This window comes from Leptodactylus fuscus, chromosome 8 (assembly GCF_031893055.1).
Source record: "Leptodactylus fuscus isolate aLepFus1 chromosome 8, aLepFus1.hap2, whole genome shotgun sequence".
NCBI classification, from domain to species: Eukaryota; Metazoa; Chordata; class Amphibia; order Anura; family Leptodactylidae; genus Leptodactylus; species Leptodactylus fuscus.
This window is the reverse complement of record NC_134272.1, coordinates 70,397,511-70,419,228: the sequence shown is the minus strand read 5'-3', so window position 1 is coordinate 70,419,228 and position 21,718 is coordinate 70,397,511. Positions and strand designations below refer to the sequence as shown.

General features: G+C 40.5%; 1 protein-coding gene across 5 annotated transcripts in view; it reads left to right on the top strand.

Annotated features, from left to right (window-relative positions):
- The window catches only part of MAP3K20 (mitogen-activated protein kinase kinase kinase 20), a 130,520-nt gene that overhangs the window by 81,014 nt on the left and 27,788 nt on the right, over window positions 1-21,718 (top strand). For 3 of the 5 annotated variants that reach the window (XM_075284127.1, XM_075284125.1, XM_075284126.1), the window contains exons 12-13: window positions 19,621-19,665; window positions 21,684-21,714. In XM_075284127.1, the coding sequence (XP_075140228.1) occupies window positions 19,621-19,665; window positions 21,684-21,714 (76 nt within the window). Of the gene's footprint in view, window positions 1-9,971; window positions 11,080-19,620; window positions 19,666-21,683; window positions 21,715-21,718 lie in introns of those variants that run through there. The other 2 variants (XM_075284129.1, XM_075284128.1) reach the window with 1 other exon arrangement.

Here is a 21,718-nt window from a genome sequence, read left to right as displayed (position 1 = left end):
ATCTGGTATGGTGCAACCTATGGAAAACTGCGTGGTCAAATATTAACTGAAATTCTGACAAAGATGGCTTAAATAGCTAATGGAAGAAATAAAACTCAACTTTTATTGAATATTGTTAAAACCATATATCTGGTGATGGCACAATAAATACAAAGACTCGCTAGATCTCCCCTAGTTCACTACCCACTCTGAAACGCTGCGTACTATTCTCATGTTTCACCTGGTGAATGAGTCTAACCCAGGGTTCATCAGGAGAGGAGTTGAAAGCAGGATAGATATAAACCCTCCCCAAAAAAACTAAAGTTGGGGGCCACACGGTGGCTCAGTGGTTAGCACTGCAGCCTTGCAACGCTGGAGTCCTGGAGTTCAAGTCCTGCCCAGGGCAAAAACAATCTGCAAGGGGTTTGTATGTTCTCCCCGTGTTTGCATGGATTTCCATCCCATATTCCAAAGACATACTGATAGGGAAAAATGTACATTGTGAGCTCTATGTGGGGCTCACGATCTACATAAAAACAAAACAAAAACTAAAGTTGCGGTGAATACCACAGTTCCCGGTGCCTGAATAGTACCGGTGCCCACCATCGGGTCTTTGTTTGACCATCTGTATATCAGTACACGCTAGAGTTTTCATCACGTCCTCCTTTAATCACAGCCATTCCTTGTATAGGTATGGATAGGCAATAGTAGTTACAGTTTTAGTTAGGCTGGGTTGACACAGGGTTTTTTGGACCGGATTTTGACGCAGGAATCCTCCTCAGAATCCGGTCAAAAAAACAACTCCCTCAGCTAGCGTGACTGTCGCGGTACTCCAACATTCCGCTCCGGATTAGGCCCAAATGAATGGGCCTAGTGGGGAGGGAGTGACATGCCACGGACGTCTGTGGCTGATTCAGTTGCGGAATCCATGGCAATGAAGGACAGCTCACCTCTTTCTCGGTTTGTACCCACTCTATCTATCTATCTATCTATCTATCTATCTATCTATCTATCTATCTATCTATCTATCTCTATAATTATATCTTTAGCTATAGATAGATATAACATAATATAAAAATTGTGAGAGATTTTTCAATTCTATCCGATCAGTGTAGATAATAGAAGAATTTGTGACCCCTGCGGAGTTAACAAGCTCTCCATAGCGGTGCGCCCCTGATACCGCTGCATTGCTCCCGTTGTATTTTTGACTTGCAATTTTTTAAGTAAATGTTTTTCCTTAAGAAGGAAAATCTCCCCTCGGGCTCCGAATTGCCTTATTTATCAAATGAATAAGAAAGCAATATAGAGGCAAGACCGGACCTTTGCTAGGGTTTGTTACGGTGCAAGCTGAGCTGATCAAGGGTGACATTTATTGGGATATTATCACTCTGTAATGCTCTGCCAAGAGAAGGATCTTGGGAACTTTTTACAAGAGAACTATAAATTAATTGGCTGACCTGCCGGGCGGCCGGCACTGATGTGTGACCTCTGTTTCAGCTTCTAGATCATTGAAAGAAGGCAAGTCACATTGTGTTCCTTGCTTGAGGGAATAAATAGGGTTGTACTTACAAGAAGCCGGAACGCATCACAGGATGAAACTGTTGAGTGTTCAAAAATGGACTAGATTCCAATTAAGCCGAGCAAACCCTTTTTGGGCATATAATGACCCTGTAGGGGATAGAGTCGGCAACACAACTGTTTTATAACTTCAAAACCCAGCGCTGCTTATGATGTTACAAAGCAGACGTAATAATATGGCTGCAGCATCCTTCACTTTATTTATTTCGTGTTAATCACAATTAAACGGAGGGAATTTCAGGCCAATCGATCCATTTTTTTTATTTTTTGTAATTCATTTTATTTCTCCTGTGTATTTTTATTTCGTTATCCTGCTATACAGAGCAATGTGTTACAGGTTACTTTTTTTTTTTTTTTTTTATAATTTTATTCTTTTTGATAATTGTGGTTTTCAGTGTATTTTTGTTACTGTGTTATACAGGGCAATGTGTTTCAGTTTGTGTTGTTTTTTTCTTTATTTTATACTTTATGATGATGATTTGTGGTGTATTTTTGTCACCATGTTTTACAGTGTAGTGAGTTTCAGTTTATCTTTTTGTGAATTTGGTGATTTTTTTTGTTTTGTATTTTATGTTATGTTATGTTAACCTTCTGTATAAGTCACAGAATTTAGGCTGAAGCCCCACGTTGCAGAAACGCAGTTTTTTTTGCAGATTTTGTTGCGGTTTTTTTTTGAGCCAAAGCCAGGAGTGGACTTAGCAGAAGGGAGAAGTATAAAAACTTCCTATATATTCCCCATTTCTTGGCTTTGGCTCAAAATATCACAACAAAATCTACAACTAAAAAAAGCTGCGTTTCGACAACGTGGGGCCTCTTTTGAATATTTTTGTTAATTAGGTATTTTTTACCTTGCATTTTTGGTTTCCCGGCTATACTTTTTTTGTCGTCTTTTTTTTATCTAGATTTTTCAGTTTTTTTTATATCCAATTGCCTCGATTACTTGAAGGAGTTGTGCTACAGTCTCAGCTTTTCACCTATCTGCAAGATGGATAAGTATCTGATCTTAGGAATGGGGGTTCAGTGACCCCTGATTTAATATGTGTGCTGCCGCTTCTTTCAGAATCTATGGTATTGACAAGGATTCAGCATCGTACTTGGCTGTCTCTGCCAATTCATAGACGGGTAAGGGCTCGTTCACATCTGCGCCCAGTCTCCGTTCTGCAGGTTTCCGTTTCCTGCACAAAACAGAGGCAGGATACAGAAACCTGCAGGACTCTTTCTCGCCCATTCATTTGAATGGGTTTGAAAGCTGTCTGGCCGTGAGCGTCGGTGAGCGTTTTATGCTCTCCGCCGCAAAACCAGTTTTATTAATCCGGACACAGAGTCGGACACGCAACCTTTTTGCGAAGGGCCCACATTCACCTGGAGCCAGCTCTAACCTAGGATTCTATACTTATACATATTCTATACTTACTTTAATTGTGACATTTTCTTCATTTGCACACAGAAATACTGTTCTAGTGCAGTTTTTACGTGTTTTACGTACTCTACAGTATGTGAAACAAGCCACAAAAAATAGATTGGCCATTTGTTACATGATAACATGAATGCATTTTTCCTTTGCTTATATTTGATGTTTTATTTTCTTTGGGGGGTTTTTAAGCTTTTAATCCATTTGCACATTTAATATTAAATAAAACGCAAGTAACAACCTATCACTCAAAATGCTTTATGCTATTTTATAATATTTTATGTCAGTAATAAATGATAGTCTTTAAAAACATCTTGGAAGACAGCCCTGTACAGAACAGTATAAATGGTTGTAGTAAAACCTGTCACAATGTTCCGTGCAGGCTTTTGTAGAAAACGCTACAATAATAATTAATTAGGACACAATGGTGCAAATATAATGTACAAGATGTGTCACAACTATGAGATTTTGGAATAAATTCTGTTACTAGAATAGAATTCAAAGGCAACATTTACCATTTGGCTTTGTGTTTTATATTATTTTATATAGGACCTGTCCATAAAGGCGAAGGGCATATATAATGTAGGAGTAAATACACTACAAATATTCTTAAAAGATCTAGCTGGACACCTTCCTATGCTATTTAGACTGTACTGTTGGGTCCATGATTTGATTTGGGTAAAATAAGTTTGTTACGAAACACACCTTAAGGGGCATTCACACGCAGTAACGTGTCGCTGATTCTGCCACGATAACTTGCAGCAGAATCAGCCCTGATAAAAAAAAAACAAACATTGACTTCAATAGGCTCCATTTTCCGCGCGGAATACATTGAAGTCAATGGGAGGCTTTTTATCAGCGCTGATTCTGCCGCAAGTTATCGTGGCAGAATCAGCGACATTTTACTGCGTGTGATTGCCTCCTAAGGTTAAGACCCCACGTTGTGGAAACGCAGCTTTTTATGTTGCAGATTTTTTGAGCCAAAGTCAGGAGTAGATTGAGCAGAAGGTATAAGAGCTTTAAATATATCTGCCAGTCCTCTTGTAGCCATTTTTGGCTTTGGCTCAAAAAACTGCAATAAAATCTGCAACAAAAAAAGCTGCGTTTCCGCAGCGTGGGACCTTAGCCTAAATTGGCTTAGAACATAATGTATAACACTCTTACGGCCCATGCACATGCCATGTTGCATCCGAGTTTTTCCCAGATAACACACTGACTAATTCATTCCTGTTGGCCCATGCACATGACCATGTATTTCAGTCCAGGCCACAAAATTCAGGACAGATCTTTGTTCCTGTCCAGTTTTGCAGCTGTGTTTCCACTGCCCTGATTCATTAACCCCAGAGCATATTAGGTGAAGGACCAGGGAAGGTGTATAAAAATTAGAAAAAAAACATACCTTCCGTTACCTCTTATGGGCCTCCTTGCTGCATCTAATACTCTTCTGTGACGTCTCAGGCCTAGGGGTCACCACTAAGGCTTATGATTGGGCCTGTCATAAAGCTTGGTGTGCCCATGTCACCTTGGGCCCATGATGTCACAGAAGAACACCAGGCGCCGAGAGGAGGTGCAAAAGAGATTACAGAAGGCGAGTATGAAGAGACTTCAGGGTGTATTTTAGTTCGCCCTAGATGACTCTCCATTTATTCGGTTTTGTAAAAAAAAATTAACAATTTGGAATGTTTGGATTGAACTCAATTCAGTACAAACCGATTTACCCATCTCTAATTCTGAGCTCTGACAATTTCCTCCTCTGATTAGAAGACATTACAGCATCTAAGTAACACATTAGGCACCAAAACTACCAGCACTTATTGCTCAGGAATGGTGAGGGTTACAGAAAAAAATTATTAACTGTGCTGGAATCAGTGGATTGGTATCTATTAGATAGTGAGGACTGGAAATGGTGGAGGGAGAGAGGTCCTTTTAGTAAATAATAGATTATATTAACAAGGAAATAGTTAATGTTGCCCAAATGTGATCCTAGACTTATGTATCGGGTTGTGTGATCTTGCAGTGAGGTTAAAAAGTATGATATGAATAATAAATTCATTACTACTACATATGTACAAAATGTATCTCTATTAAAAATTAATTTTCATCATTAGATTTTTTCCTTGGGAAAAAAAAATGAGTAGATGTGTCCAGATACAAGTGGGTAATTATGGCAGTATGAAGCGGGAACAAAGTAGACGTAAAGTTCCCAGCGCTGCGATGGCTGTGTCGTTCTGGTAGAGACGCATTGATTAGAGCGATCGGCTTGATTACTCTTCTCTCATATAATGAATTAATTAGTGACATTCATGCCCTGGAACATTGCGCCTGAAGCAGTATAGAAGTGCTGAAATTTCTACGCATTCAGTAAGAAGGTGTTCGGTACTTTACAGAATTGTCAAGATTATTTTGGCTTCTGTTTGTTGTGTGAGAATGCAAAAACTTCTGGGATGCGTTAAAATTTATATTTTAGAATTTATTTTTTTAGATAATTTTTAGACCAGGATTTTGAAAAAAAGGTCTTCCCTTTGACCAGAAACATTTTTTCTTTGTCTATGGGTTGGGTCTGGTATTATAACTACAAGGGAATAGGATTGAGTTGTCAATCAAAATACATTGCTTCTAGAAATCAATACTCTCTTAGGCCAGGTTCACACGGGGATTTTTGGACCGGATTGGACCAAAAATCACCAAATTTAAAGCGTATGTGGCCTCAGCTTTAAATATACCTACAGAATATATGTTCATGGACTACTGCATTGTCCTTTACCGTGTAGTGGTGACATCAGTATATAAAAATACCACATGACCATAAGAACCATATCGCATATTCGACCTGTTCAGGGGCACAGCCGCCCACTACCTACCAAAATAAGTTTCATACATTGCATATAAAGAACTTCACAATCACTAGTTGTAATCATTTTCAGCTATGTCATTTGTTAAGAGTGACGTGGGGGTCGCTTTATGAATGCAAGAGGCACTTGCACGGGGCTCAAATATTTTTGTACAGGGACCCGTTGTTGTTCATTTCTGCCCTTGAACCAATCTTACCCTTGTTGTTTTTCTTTGCAAATCCACTCTGAATATTTAACATGGATTCAAACTTGTATATTATTCTAGATACATCTACCAATTTACTCTATATCATGCCATGTTGTTTTCTAAACACAGAAATTGTGCTTGTATTTTGGCATCACAAATCCGCCTCTGCTTTACTGAACAAATTTTGGGATATTTGACCGATATCTTTGCCATGAGTCTGGGACAATTCCTATAGAGCTTATAGAATGTATGGATGAAATTAAAGATGGAGTCCTTTGAATTGGTTTTATGATACCATATGTCACATTGTTAGTGTTAGAGATCTTGGACATTGGCCAATTTTACAACCAAAGAGCTCCATGGAGCGCTCATCATAGGGTCTTCCTCGCCAGGATGTGCCACCATTGTCTGATTGGCAGGGTCGCAGTACTTGGATCCTCGCTAATCATACAATCCAGACAAAAAGACAGAGTCAATAGGAGACTATTTCCTTTGCCTCATTGCTCTAGTGATCGATGGGGATCAGATCAGTTGAACGCAGGGCAAACATTGATGGTGAGCTCTAATATCTATGAATAGTCAACCACTTTGGCACTGAGACTAAACTCTTAGTGATCTGCCATGAATTGGAATGACCCCGTGTGTAAAATGTCACACATATTACTTCATATGTATCTATAGCAGAATATAATTTGACTTCCCCTTTAAGAACTTAAAGGGGCATCTATTAAATTTACGATTTTTTTTTGTCCCAGACTCCCAAAAAGATTATCTTCCTAAGTATTCCCAATTGTGCCTGTCCTGCATGAACTGCATGTTGTGTGTATTATATTCTCACCGAAATGTAGCTGGTTAGTATTTTGCTAACATGTCTTACTCATGTATGATAAGCTAACACTGGCCATGCACTGTGTGTATTTTTATTGGTTGTTCAAAAATTGCTCAAATAAATATTTTCTTGGATTGCTTCTGACTCCTAAATTTATTTTGACCAAATAACATTTACGTAGAATAATACATCAATGAGATAGTAGATGAGTCGAGACTATACATAGTTACATAGTTGATGAGGTTGAATAAAGACATCAGTCCATCAAGTCCAACCTATAACCCTACAATCCCCTACAGTGTTGATCCAGGGGAAGGCAAAAAACCCCATGAGGCTCATGCCAATTGCCCCATATCAGGGGAGAAAATTCCTTCCCGACTCCAAATCTGGCAGCCAGTATAAAACCCTGGATCAACGTGTCCTTAAAATCTAGATGTTCCACTATTATAGCGGGAGAGGCCAGAATATAGTTAACATTCATTTTATTTTTTATAAAGAATGTCAATGGAACCAGTAAGAATCCTTCTTTAGGCTAGGGCCCCATGGGACGGAAACGCATTGCGGTTCTTCCCGTAGCGCTTTGAAACAGAAAGTCAGCAGTGTAAACCTCTGCAAACTTTCTGTTCAATTATACCTATAAGGGATTTTTACCGCAAATTGGGCATGGGATTCACTAGAATTCCACCCACTTTGCTCTGATTGTAAAACGCCACGAGTTTACACCACGTGGGGTCCTGGCCTAAAACAAATCTTATTAAGAAAGTGATATCTTCTTGAGTATCCAATGACCTGTAGTTTTCTTTTCCCTACCTGCAGACTCTCTGTAGATATTCAAAAAACTTTTTTAGCCTCCCCAAAAATTTCAAGACAGTTTCATAGAATGAAGTAGAAATTAAAGGGATCCTATCATTCAATCACATTTTTTTCTCATTAACACGTCGGAATAGCCTTAAGAAAGGCTATTCTTCTTCTAACTCGTTGTCTTCTCCACACCGCCGTTTGCTTGAAATTCCGTTTTTTGTCGGTATGCAAATTAGTTATCTCGCAGCACTGGGTGCGTCCCCAATGCTGCCAGAGAACTCTCCAGCGCCGCCTCCATCTTCTTCAGCAGCATCCTCTTCACCGCGTCTTCTTCTGGCGCGGGCTTCAGACTTCTAGGCCTAGGGCAAGCCAACTGCGCATGCTCGCCGGCCACAAGTAAAGTAGCCGATTACAATACTGTGTAAGCGGCCATTTTTCTTGTGGCCGCGGGCATGCGCAGTCGGCTTTGCCCTAGGCCTGAGGCCTAGAAGTTAGAAGTCACCGCCTGCAGAAGACGTGGTGAAGACCTCATTCCAGAAGAAGATGGAGACAGTGTTGGAGAGTTTTCTGGCAGCATAGGGGACGCCCCCAGTGCTGTTTGAGTGCTGGGGCCCGCCCCCAGTGCTGCAAGAGAACTCATTTACATACCGACAAAAACCGTAATTTCAAGCGAACGGTGGTGCGGAGAAGACAACGAAAGGTAGGAGAAGAATAGCCTTTCTTAAGGCTATTCCGATGTGCCAATGAGAAAAAAATGTGATGATAGGATGCCTTTAAAGGGTTTTTCCCCACAAACATAACCATATTTAAATTAGACAAAAGGTAAATATTTTTGAATGAAAATATAAATAAAAGTTTTGCATTATTTTAAAGATTTTCTTCAGCCCTTAAGCACACGATAGCCATTTTGAGAAGACAATGATTTCAATGTGTCTATTCACATGTCGGGTTTTTTTCAGACACTTTTAACATCCTCTATCGTTGTCCATTTTCACATATATGCAGTGCCAATAGACATCAACAAATAAGTTCTTAATTGATGTGAAACAGATTGATGTCCTAGAAAAATTGATCTGTGGGTTGGGTCAACAAGGAAAGCATATGGCCATCAACAATGTGATGGATGCAAAACAGCCATTCTCACGACCGGTTTTGCAACGTCCATCACATGCACGTTTTGAGAACACGTTGAATCTATTGTGTATAATGGCCTTTTTTACTGGCCATTAGTTCCATCAAACATGTCAACGTCTGGCCTTAAGGAGTTTTTTTCCCCATAAAATCTTTAAGGCCAGGGCCCCACGTGGCATAAACGCCATACTTTGGCTGCGGCGGAAAAGCTGTGTTTTACAGACCCTGCAAAATGGATGCAATTCTAGACACTCCCCTCCAAACATTGCAGAAAAAGTGCCATTTTGGAAATTGCAGCTTATTAATTATACCTACGGAAATGGTGGCGGCTTCCCTACGGGAAAACATAGACCCATCAGTGTTTATCTACATTGGAAGACCTGTTGTCTCAACACGTGACTAAGACATTGATAAATAATGTCAGTAAGGCCTGGTTCACATCTGCGTTCAGTATTCCATTCGGGGAGTCCACTTGGGGACCCCCTAAACGGAAACTTATATGCATTAAAGAGCAGTTAGCTAAGATACCACATGGACCCAATAGACTATAATGGGGTCCATGTGGTTTACTCTTGGTGTCTGCACCAAACATGCGTTGAGAAAAGTGCTGCTTGCAGTATGATTCGTGCAGTCACCGAGCAGAAACCACACGGACCCCATTATAGTCTATGGGGTCCATGTGGCTTCTTAGCTAATCGCTTTTCAATGCATATAGGTTTCTCTTCGGGGGGTTTCCAAGCGGACTTTCCAAATGGAATACCAAATGCAGATGTGAACCAGGCCTAAGGTCTACATTGCTGCAGCCACATCATGTCACTGTTGCGGCCAATGACTTTGCTGACCACATGTTGAGACAATGTATTATTAATGGAGCAGTGTAAACAAAGAACTAGATCAAAGAACCATAAGCAGGATATTGATAGGGGATTAGGGAGTTTAGTGCAGTTTTGTTTCCATTATTTTAGACCGTATGTTTTTCAAAAATTCTCATTATCGAAGCTTTTCTTTTTTCCTCTAAGATGTCTTCCTACACAAGAAACAGTCAAAGGCCAAGGGATATCTACTTGCATCTTACTTGTGTGGTTCACTAATCATTTACTTTCCACTCACTAATCTAGATCATTCATGGATCCCTTGATTTATATTGATTTTAACTTTTCCTTTTTCCTCCTGTCCTTTCCTCCTTTTTTTTTTTTTCAATAGCTTTTTTTCCCTATCGCTCCAAGAATTTCTCAGAAGTGTTTCTTTGAATCAAAAACAGAGGAGTCAAACAGCGCAGAGATGTCATGTCAGATCACAGCCACCAGTAACGGGGATGTAGATAACGTGAACAAAAGCCTGCAGGCCATGATGAAGGGCTTCGGGAATATGTTCGACATGGGAGATGTTGGACCTGTCCTGCATTCTGGAATGCAAATTAATATGCAAGCCAAGCAGAACTCCAGCAAAACCACCTCTGTCAGGAAAGGGAAGAAGATCAACATGGCCATCGGCTTCAGCGATTTCGATTGGTCCGATGACAGTAGCGAATGAAGTTATCGTTTAGAAAATGAAGTCATATGTTGTTTTTTTTTGTTGTTTTTTTTGGAACTTTTCATAATGTGTGAATTTGAAAGTCAACCAGTTTTGACTCTTGTAATAAAAAAAAAAATTGCTCCAGTATACACACTTTTTTAGGTCAGTTTTCTGAGGATTTTGTTTATACGTTGTATTTGCTTTTATGTGGTGTACAACTTGAAACATTATGTCATTTCTTAAGAAACATAAAATATACGGTAAGGCTTGTGTCATTGTCGGTGATAACATTTTTGCGTAACTGTTGTGTTGACGGCCTTGTCTGGCAGAAAGCTCAGCCCTGGCTACGGTTTATATGAAGCTTGTGTATGTTAACTTTCGGCAATAGATTAACTTTCCGAGCCTGATTTTTCTGCTGAAAACATATTATTTATTGTAATGTGAGAACATGGCTCTACTAACACTTCCATTGTGGAATTTCATATTTATTGCTCGGTTTGATCACCCATGGGTTTACTGTGACACGAGATGTATATCTCAATAGTTTCTATAAGGTTCTGTGTTGCCAAAGTACAAATACATTCACATGGCCGGAGATACTAGTAGCCTAAAAAATTGTAAATATATGTTGTTGTTTTTATAGTAAGCCGTAAAAGTGAAAGTCATTTTCAAAAATGTAAAGGCGCAGAATTTACTTGGATCTGTATTATTTCTCAATTTCCTAAATTAATAGGACATAGGAATGGGTCTACATTTACTGTATGTCACTGTCAACTTTAACAATTAAAAACAAGTTTGGTAGGAATTGTGGTAGTTTTATTTTGGAAATTATGGTCAAAGTTCAAAAAAATTAAAAAAAAAAAAAACATTTTAAAGCAAACCTGTGATTAGGATCATGCTGCCCAGATAGCAGAGTTTTCCTCTGCAGGCTTTCTGCTTCGATTATACCTATAGGGAAATTGCTGGTGTTTCTGTAGGTATACCGTATTTTCTGGACTATAAGGCGCACATAAAATCCTACGATTTCCTCAGAAATCGAAAGTGTGCCTTATAGTCCGGTGCGCCTTATATATGGATGGTGAGCATATTCGCTCATCTCTAACTTCAATTGTAACTTCTTACAATTGAAGTTAGAGATGAGTGAATACTATTCGAATAGCACGCACCCATTGCAATGTATGGAAGCGGCACGCAGACTTTGCCGGCGGCCACCGCTTAACTCCTCAAAGTCTGCGTGCCGCCGCTTTCAATCACATATAAGGCGCACCGGACACCACTGCGCCTTATAGTCCGGTGCGCCTTATATATGAACCTAGACAGGACTATAAGGCGCTCATGGGTAATGCGCCTTATAGTCCAGTGTGCCTTATAGTCCGCAAAATACGGTAATTGACATGCTGCATTTTGGAACTTGCAGCATGTGTGGATGGGACTGTTTAGAAGCGACTGTAAAATGCTACGGTATATGCTGTGATGTTTCTACCATCTAGAGTCCCAGCCTAAGACCCCTAGTATTCAAAGGGTCATAAATATCTTCACTCTTAAAAAAGCCTGGAGTGGATTGAGCAGATGTGAGAACTACACAAACTTCCCATGTATTTCAAATTCCTTTTTGTAGCCATTCTTGGCTTTGGCTCCAAAAATTGCAGCAAAATCTGCAACAGCAAAAAGCCGAATTTCCGGAACATGGGGCCTTAGCCTTGAAGTGGCCCCTTCGATACCTCCACCAACTTGTACACTTCAGTAGGTGTTGCTCCACTGATTCTTTGGCAGTGGGTATCTTTTCTGTATTCCCTACCATTCTCAAGCAGTCAAATTAGGGTCTACTAGCCAAGTAGGCCGTAACACAGTGGTTTCCTCAGGGGCGGGACTGTGTGTGCTGTATGTCATGCTTTATCACCGCCTACTTGGTTAGTATAACCTAATTTACATCAACACTAAATGGGCTTATATCTTAAGAACGGCTGAACAGATTCGCATAAACAAAATATCAAAATGTTCAGGATGACGGTGCCCATCAGATAATTTATCTAATTGGGCTTTTCAGACCGAGTGACTGGGCCCCTTTAAATTCTCTACAGCTCCACCACAATGCCCACTCAAATCCATGGGTTATTTGTGTAACGCAGGACAGCACAGGTCCGTCATAGTGATAGCTTTTCTCCATTACAGCCAAACAGAACAGAGGACCCCCTTTATTCCAAACTATCTAATACAACCCCTTTAAAAAAAAAAAATTGACCTATATAATTTTATTTGCATGAAGGTGTCCACTCCCAATAGCGATGACCTGGTTTGGCGGACTATGTAAGAGCAGACCTGTCAATCCCACCACCGTTCCGCCCACATTCATCTGCTCGTAAACAATAGCTGAAACATTGGCGCAATCATCACTTTTTCACTTGAGTTGCACATTTGCACTTCTTTTCTATTCCTATGGCATAAAATAGCATTTACACATTATAGTACTTCCATTTTCGTTCTCGTAGTTTGCTCGTTTTTTAGAGAAAGGACATAAGTTCTTCTTATGCAAAAAAAAAACCTCAAGAAAACAAAGCCTCCTTTCTAAAGTTGTAAGCCCGGCAGCAGCGGATCCTGTTTATTTTAAGCCCTTTCACATTTCTTCACTAATAACATTCAACATTTTAGTCTTGTCGGCTTCACGGTAATTAAACGCCGCAGGTCTTGGCAATACAGATTACCCTTCTTTAATACATTCTTCAAGCAATTGTCTTGTATTGAGCCATCCGTGTTAGAATAGGATTCATCAACACATTTCAATCCCCCGATCTGTCATGCTGTATTAAGAGGCATTACAGCATAGTTAAGTATTGTATTTCTCTAATCAGGCGGCTTCAATGCTCTTAATGAATTTCTACTTTCTACTAAATTGAAGAGAATATATTTATTCTGCTTGTATTAGGAATGGCAGATTATCCAGCGGTTTCAGTATTATAGAACAAAGCAATTTACTGTTATTAGACGGATTACTTTCTGCAGCGTGCCGCTAATCGCTCCTCATTACAATGTATGTCAAACATACAGAACTTTGTATCTAGTGGCAGTATAGAAGTAATTGCCTATTGCTTAGTGATCTTTGCCCGATTCCTGGCTGTATTACTTCCCTTAAAGGGGTTGTTCAGGGAGTCTACTTTAACGTATTTGCTTAGGGGGGTTTTAGGTGCTGGACCTAGAGGTTCTAGGCTGGATCCAACCCTGGGTCACGTAATCAGAAGCAGCACCTGGCCCGTGGGGGTTCCTGCCATTTCTGCCTTCTTTGCTGTTTTTACAGGTAGTTATCCCCCCCCTCCCAGAGCAAAGGTAAGTAGTGCTGAAAATGGGAGTGGAGGGAGGAGGATCCGAGTGCTGGTTCTGATCATGTGACCCAGGGTCAAAACCATTCTGAAACCCATAGGACCAGCATCTATGAATTCCTGGTATAGTTAAGTTATAATTGACTCGTTGGACAACCCCTTTAAGGCCAGGGCCCACGTTGCGGAAATTACCGTATATACTTGAGTACAAGCCGAGTTTTTCAGCACAGCTTTTGTGCTGAAAATGCCCCCCTCAGCTTATATTCGAGTCAAGCAAAAAAAAAAAAATTTTTTTTTTTCTTGGGGGGGAGAGGTGTCTATGACCAGTCGCAACAAGAATGTATAGAATCTCCCATAAAATAGTGAAAAAAATAGAAGCTTTAAAAAAATATCAAAGAAATAAAATAAATAAAAGTTGTAAATCTCTCCTTTCCCTAGAATACATATAAAAGTAGAAAATTACTGTGAAACACAAACACATTAGGTATCCCTGTGTCTGACAGTGCCCGGTCTACTGAATATAGGGGATCTGCAGAGCTCCTGTTCCGTCAGGAAGGGGTTAATAGGAGCACTGCAGATCCCCTATATTCAGCCAGGCTGAATTCCAAGTGGGGGAAAAAAAACAGTCCTCAAGCTCAGGGAAGGGGCAGACAGACGACCAAAACACCCCCTCACCCTTTCCCAGCACCTACTGCACCCAAAAACTCCGACCATTTTAATTTTTTAAATTTTCCAGTAGCTGCTGCATTCCCCCCCCCCCGGCTTATACTCGAGTCAATAAGTTTTCCTAGTTTTTTTGTGGTAAAATTAGGGACCTTGGCTTATATTCAGGTCGGCTTATACTTGAGTATATACAATAAGCTATTTTTGTTGCAGATTTTGCAGTAGGGTTTTTTTGAGCCAAAACCAGGAGTGGATTGAGCAGAAGGGAGATATATTTCCCAGTCCATTTGTAGCCATTCTGGTCTTTGGCTCAAAAGAAAGCAGAAAAATCTGCAACAAAAAAAACAAAACAAAACAAAAAAACAGTGTTTCCACAATGTGGGGCCTCAACTTAAAACCTGAACATTTACTTTAAAGTCCCCTGATTACTGCCCCCCCAAAAAACTGTTGACATATGGAGATTTGTTGGGTAGGGTTTTAACATGAAGAGTAAGGCTCCGTTCCCACGGAGTACTGCGCCCCTGCTTCTGACACGTAAACACGTGTCACAGTGAGGTGCTTCAAAACAGATCCCATTGACTTCAATGGGTGCCGGCTTACGCGTGCTACACATTAAAAGCAATAGTTAAAAAAAACAAAAAAAAAAACAACCTCCCATTGACTTCAATGGGTAGCGCGCGTAAGCCGGCACCCATTGAAGTCAATGGGATCTGTTTTAAAGCGCCTCACTCTGACACGTGTTTGCATGTTAGAATGAGCGGCGCGTTACTCCGTGGGGACGGAGCCTAAAAGGGTTTCTGATCATTACTGGATCTGTGTATGTGACATGGTTGTCGGATTAACGACTGACAAAGGGTTTGTAAGCAATCCCAAATGGACAAGGTGCTACAAAATTTAGGATCTGCTATATATACTTTTACAACCAATGAATCTAAAGTAGCTTTGCAATAGGCTTTAATGAAAAACTGTGTCTACAGCTCCTTGGCAAACTCTGCATTTCCATTGTATCAGACATTTCTGCAGTACAGATAGTAGGGAATATGAATGTAGAATCAGACTACACAGAGTTTGTTGTCTGTTATCATGGAGATACATAGTATATGTAGGAGGTGTAGAAATAAAACAGGAGGACATTGTTTGCACCGATTGTAAAGTTGTTACATTTGTCATTAAATATTGTTTGTATCAGAGGAGACATAGCCATTAATCCACTCCAAGTGGCCCATTTCATGCACATGAGCAGAAAGTACTACATACGGTTAGTAGTGTATCAATCTGGAGACATTCGACTACCTATTCAGCTTTATATTACTAGCTCTTGTTGAGAGTCGGAGTACAAGTATAAAATCTCTTCATCATTTTCTTGGCCCGGTATCCCAATTAAATGGAGTCTGCCACCTTTCCCAAGCATATTCACCCTTCACCACCATGTTACAGAGCACATTAAAGTGATAAACATTATACTATTGTTATGTATGTCAATTTTATAGATTTGGAGACCCTCACGACCACAAAACCAGCGCCAATCCTAACTACCCTAGCCCTGGAATACTATTTGTACGATAAACTGTGCTGGATTAATAGTAAAGTAACTTCATTACATCGCCAAGAACTTTGCTCCTTTGTTTCCTCGAAGATTTCTACCCTATGAATGGTTTCCACTGCGTCTTAATCTTTCTTTGGCTGAATTTTTACACAACCCTGAGTTCCTTGCAACAAAATAGGACATTTCCATAAAGCTTCAATTTCCATTAAATCAGTCCTAGTGGCCATAGTAAAATAATATTAGCTTAATGATAACCATTAGAATCCATAAAGGTGACCTCTGTGTTACATTTTATGCTATTAGATGTCTACATGCAATTAGAAGAGTGAGAATTCGTCCGTGATACTGACTTTGAGCGCAGGGCTTTTAGCATATCCTTCTACTTATGCCATGCAAAATGCACCATATATGTATTTTTAACCACCGTTTAATGGAAATATAGAACTGCTGATAGGAATGACAGCAATCACAATTCTGCTAGCATTTCATTTCTTGAATGCATAATTGGATAATCATAGTAAAAAGCAATTCGGGAAGAATAACAGAGGACCTTAGTGCACCGTGCACATGGGTAAATGTTGACCCCCAGCTGAGGACGTCAGGACAGCGGAGGATAATATATTTCACAATTGAACTCTGGCCTTGTCTGTCTCTTACCAATGAATTCACTTTTTCCAGTTTTTCACTGACGTCTGCTTCGGGATCACATATTAAAGAAGGAAAAGTTTACAAAAAAGGCCAAGGACATTATGATTTATACGTATGTCAGCAAATGGATCGCTTCGGAGCAGATCATTTAAATACAGATTGCGTTAATGGAAAATGTTGCCAAAATAAATTGTTTTTCAGATATATGCAGCATGTCGATGGGCTCAAGAGGACTGGTGGCCACTGGGCACGATGGGGGCTCTAAAAGGGTTCACATGCTGTTTCAAGTGATTAGACCTTGATTTACCAGTGTCTGATGCCATAGAGAGGGCATAATGTATTCATGCTGTTTATGCAGATGGTCAGCCTGGCCCCACACGTCATATCGCTTTAGTCACAGTAGTTCAGTATCTCAAGTGAGTCATTATAAGGTATTAGGGAAAATGTAAAGCAAAGAGGGAGAGAGTTAAGCGCTAGGAATGAGATCGTCTGCTGGAGATATTTTCTCCACCACTTCGTTCACACGTGCCAAATTTAAGGAAAACAAGTCAACTTTGGTCACGTACGCTTCTTTGATGATCCACTTAAACTCTTATTAACTGTGAACAAACAGAGGACTTGGGATCATGAGAGTTCCAGTGGTTGGACTTCCATAAATTATACAGTTACCATGTACACGGTGGATAGGAAATAATGTCTTTGCTCAGCAAGTCTCCTTATTTAGCTTACTTGTATACCGCCAACATGTTCTGAGAGAAGTTAAAAAAGAGTGACCTGGCGCCCGTCTGGTGGAAATAGTAGACTCCAGTCAGGAGCCCAGGCCAATTGCAGCTCTTACCCGGACACCGTCCCACACAGTGGGTGGTGAAAAAATGGAAAGGATATATAGAAAAACCGGGAACTGGCAGAGCGCTAAAGGCAGCAAAATCCGTAATAGACTTGAAAAATAAAAATGACGATATGCAAGGTTAAGATGAATTGGTTCTGTTTGATTGCTCCAAGGACATGAACAACAGCTTAAAACGGCTACGCGTTTCGACACCGGGCGGGTGTCTTCTTCAGGCCAAGCAGGAAGTGTCCAGCTATAGCCTTAGAACCAAGTCAGGACTGGTTCTAAGGACAGGCTGACTTGGTTCTAAGGCTATTGCTGGACAATTCCTGCTTGGCCTGAAGAAGACACCCGCCCGGTGTCGAAACGCGTAGCCGTTTTAAGCTGTTGTTCATGTCCTTGGAGCAATAAAACAGAACCAATTCATCTTAACCTTGCATATTGTCATTTTTATTTTTCAAGTCTATTACGGATTTTGCTGCCTTTAGCGCTCTGCCAGTTCCCGGTTTTTCTATATATCCGTGCCAACATATTCTGCTGCACTTTACAGACACTGGCGCTGTCCCATATAGGGCTCACAATCTACAGTCCCTATCAGTAGGTCTTTGGAGTGTGGGAGAAAACTGGAGTACCCAGAGGAAACCCACACAAACAAGGGAAGAACGTACAAACTTACAGATGTTGTCCTTAGTTGGATTTGAGCCTCCTTGCTATTTAGGTCTATTCTAGCTTTAAGAGGACCTCTCACCACCTCCATCAAGAGCAACTCTTTGCATCTGTCAGTAGGCTTCACTCCACTGATTCCAAGACATTTTAATTTTTTTCTCTTAGTCCCACAGTTCCCAAGTAATCATTTCTGTTATTTTCTTCATTGAATATGCTAATTAAGCTTTCTAATATGGACTAGATGGACAGTCCTGGGATGAAGAAGATAGTCTGGGACCGCCCATCTGACAGTAGACAGCATAATTAGCATATTGGGTGTTGAAATTAACAGAAATGATTGCTCAGGAGCAATGGGAGCTAAAGAATATATTCCAGCTGCTCCAGAATCAGTGAATTTGTATTTACTGAAGGTACCAAAACTACCTACTCTTGTTACTCAGGAATGGTGGGGGGCTAGAGAAAAATTCTAACTGTTCTGGAATCAGTGGAGTGGGACTTATTAACATGCTAAGAACTAGAATTGATGGAGGTAGTGAAAGGTCCTCTATCTGCAACGGAAACAGAGAAATCACTAGTTAAAAACAGATGGGAATATGATTTTTCTATAAAGTATATTCTTATATACACATATTGGTAGCACAAGAAAGCTGAGACTCTCAGCTTTCAAATGACATCAGAAGCACTTTTGTAGGTGGCAATATATAGAGATGAGTGAGTACTGTTGGGATCAGCCGATCCGAACAGCACGCACGCATTGAAATAAATGGAAGCACCTGGTACTTCCGCTTTGACGCCGGCCGGCCACTTAACCCCCCGCGTGCCAGCTACGTCCATTCATTTCAATGCGTGCGTGCTGTTCGGATCGGATCCCGATATTAATACTTAGAGCGTTGCTAAACAGAACTTGCCCCACGCCACAGCCCTGCACTGTGTATAACACAAATCTTCCAATTATGTCTAGAGTATTCCTTTAATAGATTATCCCGGGTACAGTCAGGCAGTACAACTTGGACTTCGGGCTCACTGATCTCCTGTAATAAAATGCCATGGACATACTGTCCCAGGACACAAGATGATAGACAAGGATGAACAGTCGAGCACTCTCATTCTTTCTTTTCCTTTGAGCAGAAGAAGAAAATTGCACATCAAATATTGAAATTTTACCAGTTAGAATTTTGTTGTGCCAAGATTGTCTGAGCCCACGCTATCATTACACTTACATTTGCGTATGTATTGCTGTTGAAGCTGGTTGTCCTCAGTAATATCTCTTCTTTGTCACCATCCCAATAAGTTGAGATACATGTGAAAATATCTTGTGGTCCAACTTTGACAAAGATAAGGCTAAGCCATTCTACTCACTAGAATAGAGGTAGGCAACTTTCAGCACTCCATCTGTTGCAAAACTACAACTCCCAGCATGCACACTTGCTCTGCTGTTCTTGGAACTCCCATGGAAGTGAATGGAGCATGTTGGGAGTTGTAGTTTCACAACAAATGGAGTGCCAAAGGTTGCTGACCCCTGCAGAGCATCAAGCTCCAGGGCCAGTTATTTGTTTAGTTGGGGTAGAGAACATGTAACACAATTGTTCCATATTCTCATGAACTTATTAAGAGGTAACAAGTATCCAGTAATGTCTAACTTGCTGTGTTTTTCTCTTATTTTTTACGCAGCTGCTTCCCTCCTTTGATATATATTCCTGGACTGAGGAAGATGTGGTAAGTTATGTGGAAACATAAAAAAAATGTCATGGATTTGTTGACACCATATACAGATAGCCAACTGTTGTGCTCATTTGTAATGGACACATTAATGGCAATATATTGCATAAAAGTAATAATAATAATAATAAACCTCGCTTACATGTTACAATGTATTGGACTTGTTGGAAATCTGTCTGTTAATGATCAGACTGTAGCAAAAGACCTAAAAAAAAAAGTGCAAAAAAATTCAGATCAATAGCTAGGAATAAAAAAAAAACATGACAGATTAGAAAATCAGTGGAAAATCACTTGCTAGCAATTTTTAATCAGAGGGTTCTTGCAATGGAGTTTCTAGTATCAAGCTATTTCACTGGCTCGGTGGCACACCATCTGCAGAAATTGGTTTTACAGTGTGACAGTAATTATAGGTTAGTTGCCTGTACGACCGGCTTTTACAAATGCATTTCCAGCAGGCTCAAGGCAGGATACTGTCTGAAAGCTGGAAGGGTTCATAGAGGTATTCCTAAACTGCTCCCAGTCTTCAGGTGTGGAAGGTCCAAGGGGCCTTCAAAAAAATTGAAGGCTATAAAATTGAGCTATCATTGTTCATTTCACTGCCAGTGTTGGTGTCGGGGTCTTTGGTTGTAGGATAATAAAGGTCCTGGTTGCAGCATCTTATAATTATGATGTAACTATATTTGGGTCTCAGGCTCAGCTGTTCCGCAATCCCATTCCCTATACAACATTTATACTTATAGCATAGTTATTAAACTTAATTTGCAAAAATTTTAGGCAGGTGTGGAAGAATGCTGCAAAGTAAGAATGCTTTCAAAAATAAAAGTGTTAGGGCGGGTTCACACCTGCGCCCGGTCTCCACTTTGTGGTTTTCCGTCTTCTGCCCGGGAAATTGGACAGGAGAGGGAAACCCGGCAGTCAGTGTCTGCCCATGAGCGTCTTCTGCCTCTCCACGGCGAAACTGTTTCTTTTTAACCAGGCACAAAGTCCTGCATGTCCGGTTAAAAAAAACGGTTTTGACGCTCACGGGTGGACGCTGACCGCTGGTTTCCGTCTCCTGTCCAGTTTCTCACGCAGAAGACGGAAACCTGCAAAGCGGAGACCAGGCGTAGGTGTGAACCCGCCCTCAATAGTTTATTTTTTACAGACAGTTTTTGAAGGAACTGAGCAGGGAGGTTGTTCTTGCCATTTTGGAGAACTAAGCACAGATCTTCTGTGGAAGTAGGTTTGCTCCAATCCTTCTGTCTCTTCATGTCATCCCAGATAGACTGAATGATGTTGAGGTCAGGGCTCTGTGGGGGCCGTATCATCACTTCCAGGACTCCTCCTCCAAAGGGATATTTAAGACCACTGATCTTGTTTATGATTTAGTGTCCCAAATTTACATGACATGTTCCCATTAAACACTGTTCTTATAGACGATACAGTTGATTTGTGAAATTTGAGCCTTTACTGAACATTCATGAATTGAGGTTTGTGGATCGAGTGCACTGGTGAATACATTTTGCAAGTCTTGAATTTGGTGACTCAATTAAAAGGCCTATACAAGGAGTTACATTTACTTACATCTAGGCTGGGAACTGAACCTGTTTTCCATGCCGTTTCCAACATTGGGTCACATGATTAGCATCTCACGTCTTCCTTCTTAGAACCCCATTTATTGAGCTGAAGTGTCCATTATAGCCTGGTTCACTTCTTCACATGGGTTTCCGTTCAGGGTCTGCTTGGGAACCCCCTTAAATATAAACCAAATCCACATAAAAAAGTGGTTACCTTAGGAAACCTGCGTACCCCATAGACTATAATGGGATCTGAAATTTTTCTTGCGGAGAGGGGAACGAAATGACCCGAATGCAGATATGGACCGGGCCTATCTCCATCAACGTACAACTTCTTGTTTGGTGAACGTGAATGTATGTCTAGTGTTAGGCAAAGCGAATGATCAGACATATTCACACAGATGACACTTTTATTATCAGGTAGTGTCTTAATTTTTTTTATCTTCTGTCTTTTCCCAGTTTTTGTGGGTGCAACAGTTGGTGAAAACAGGTGG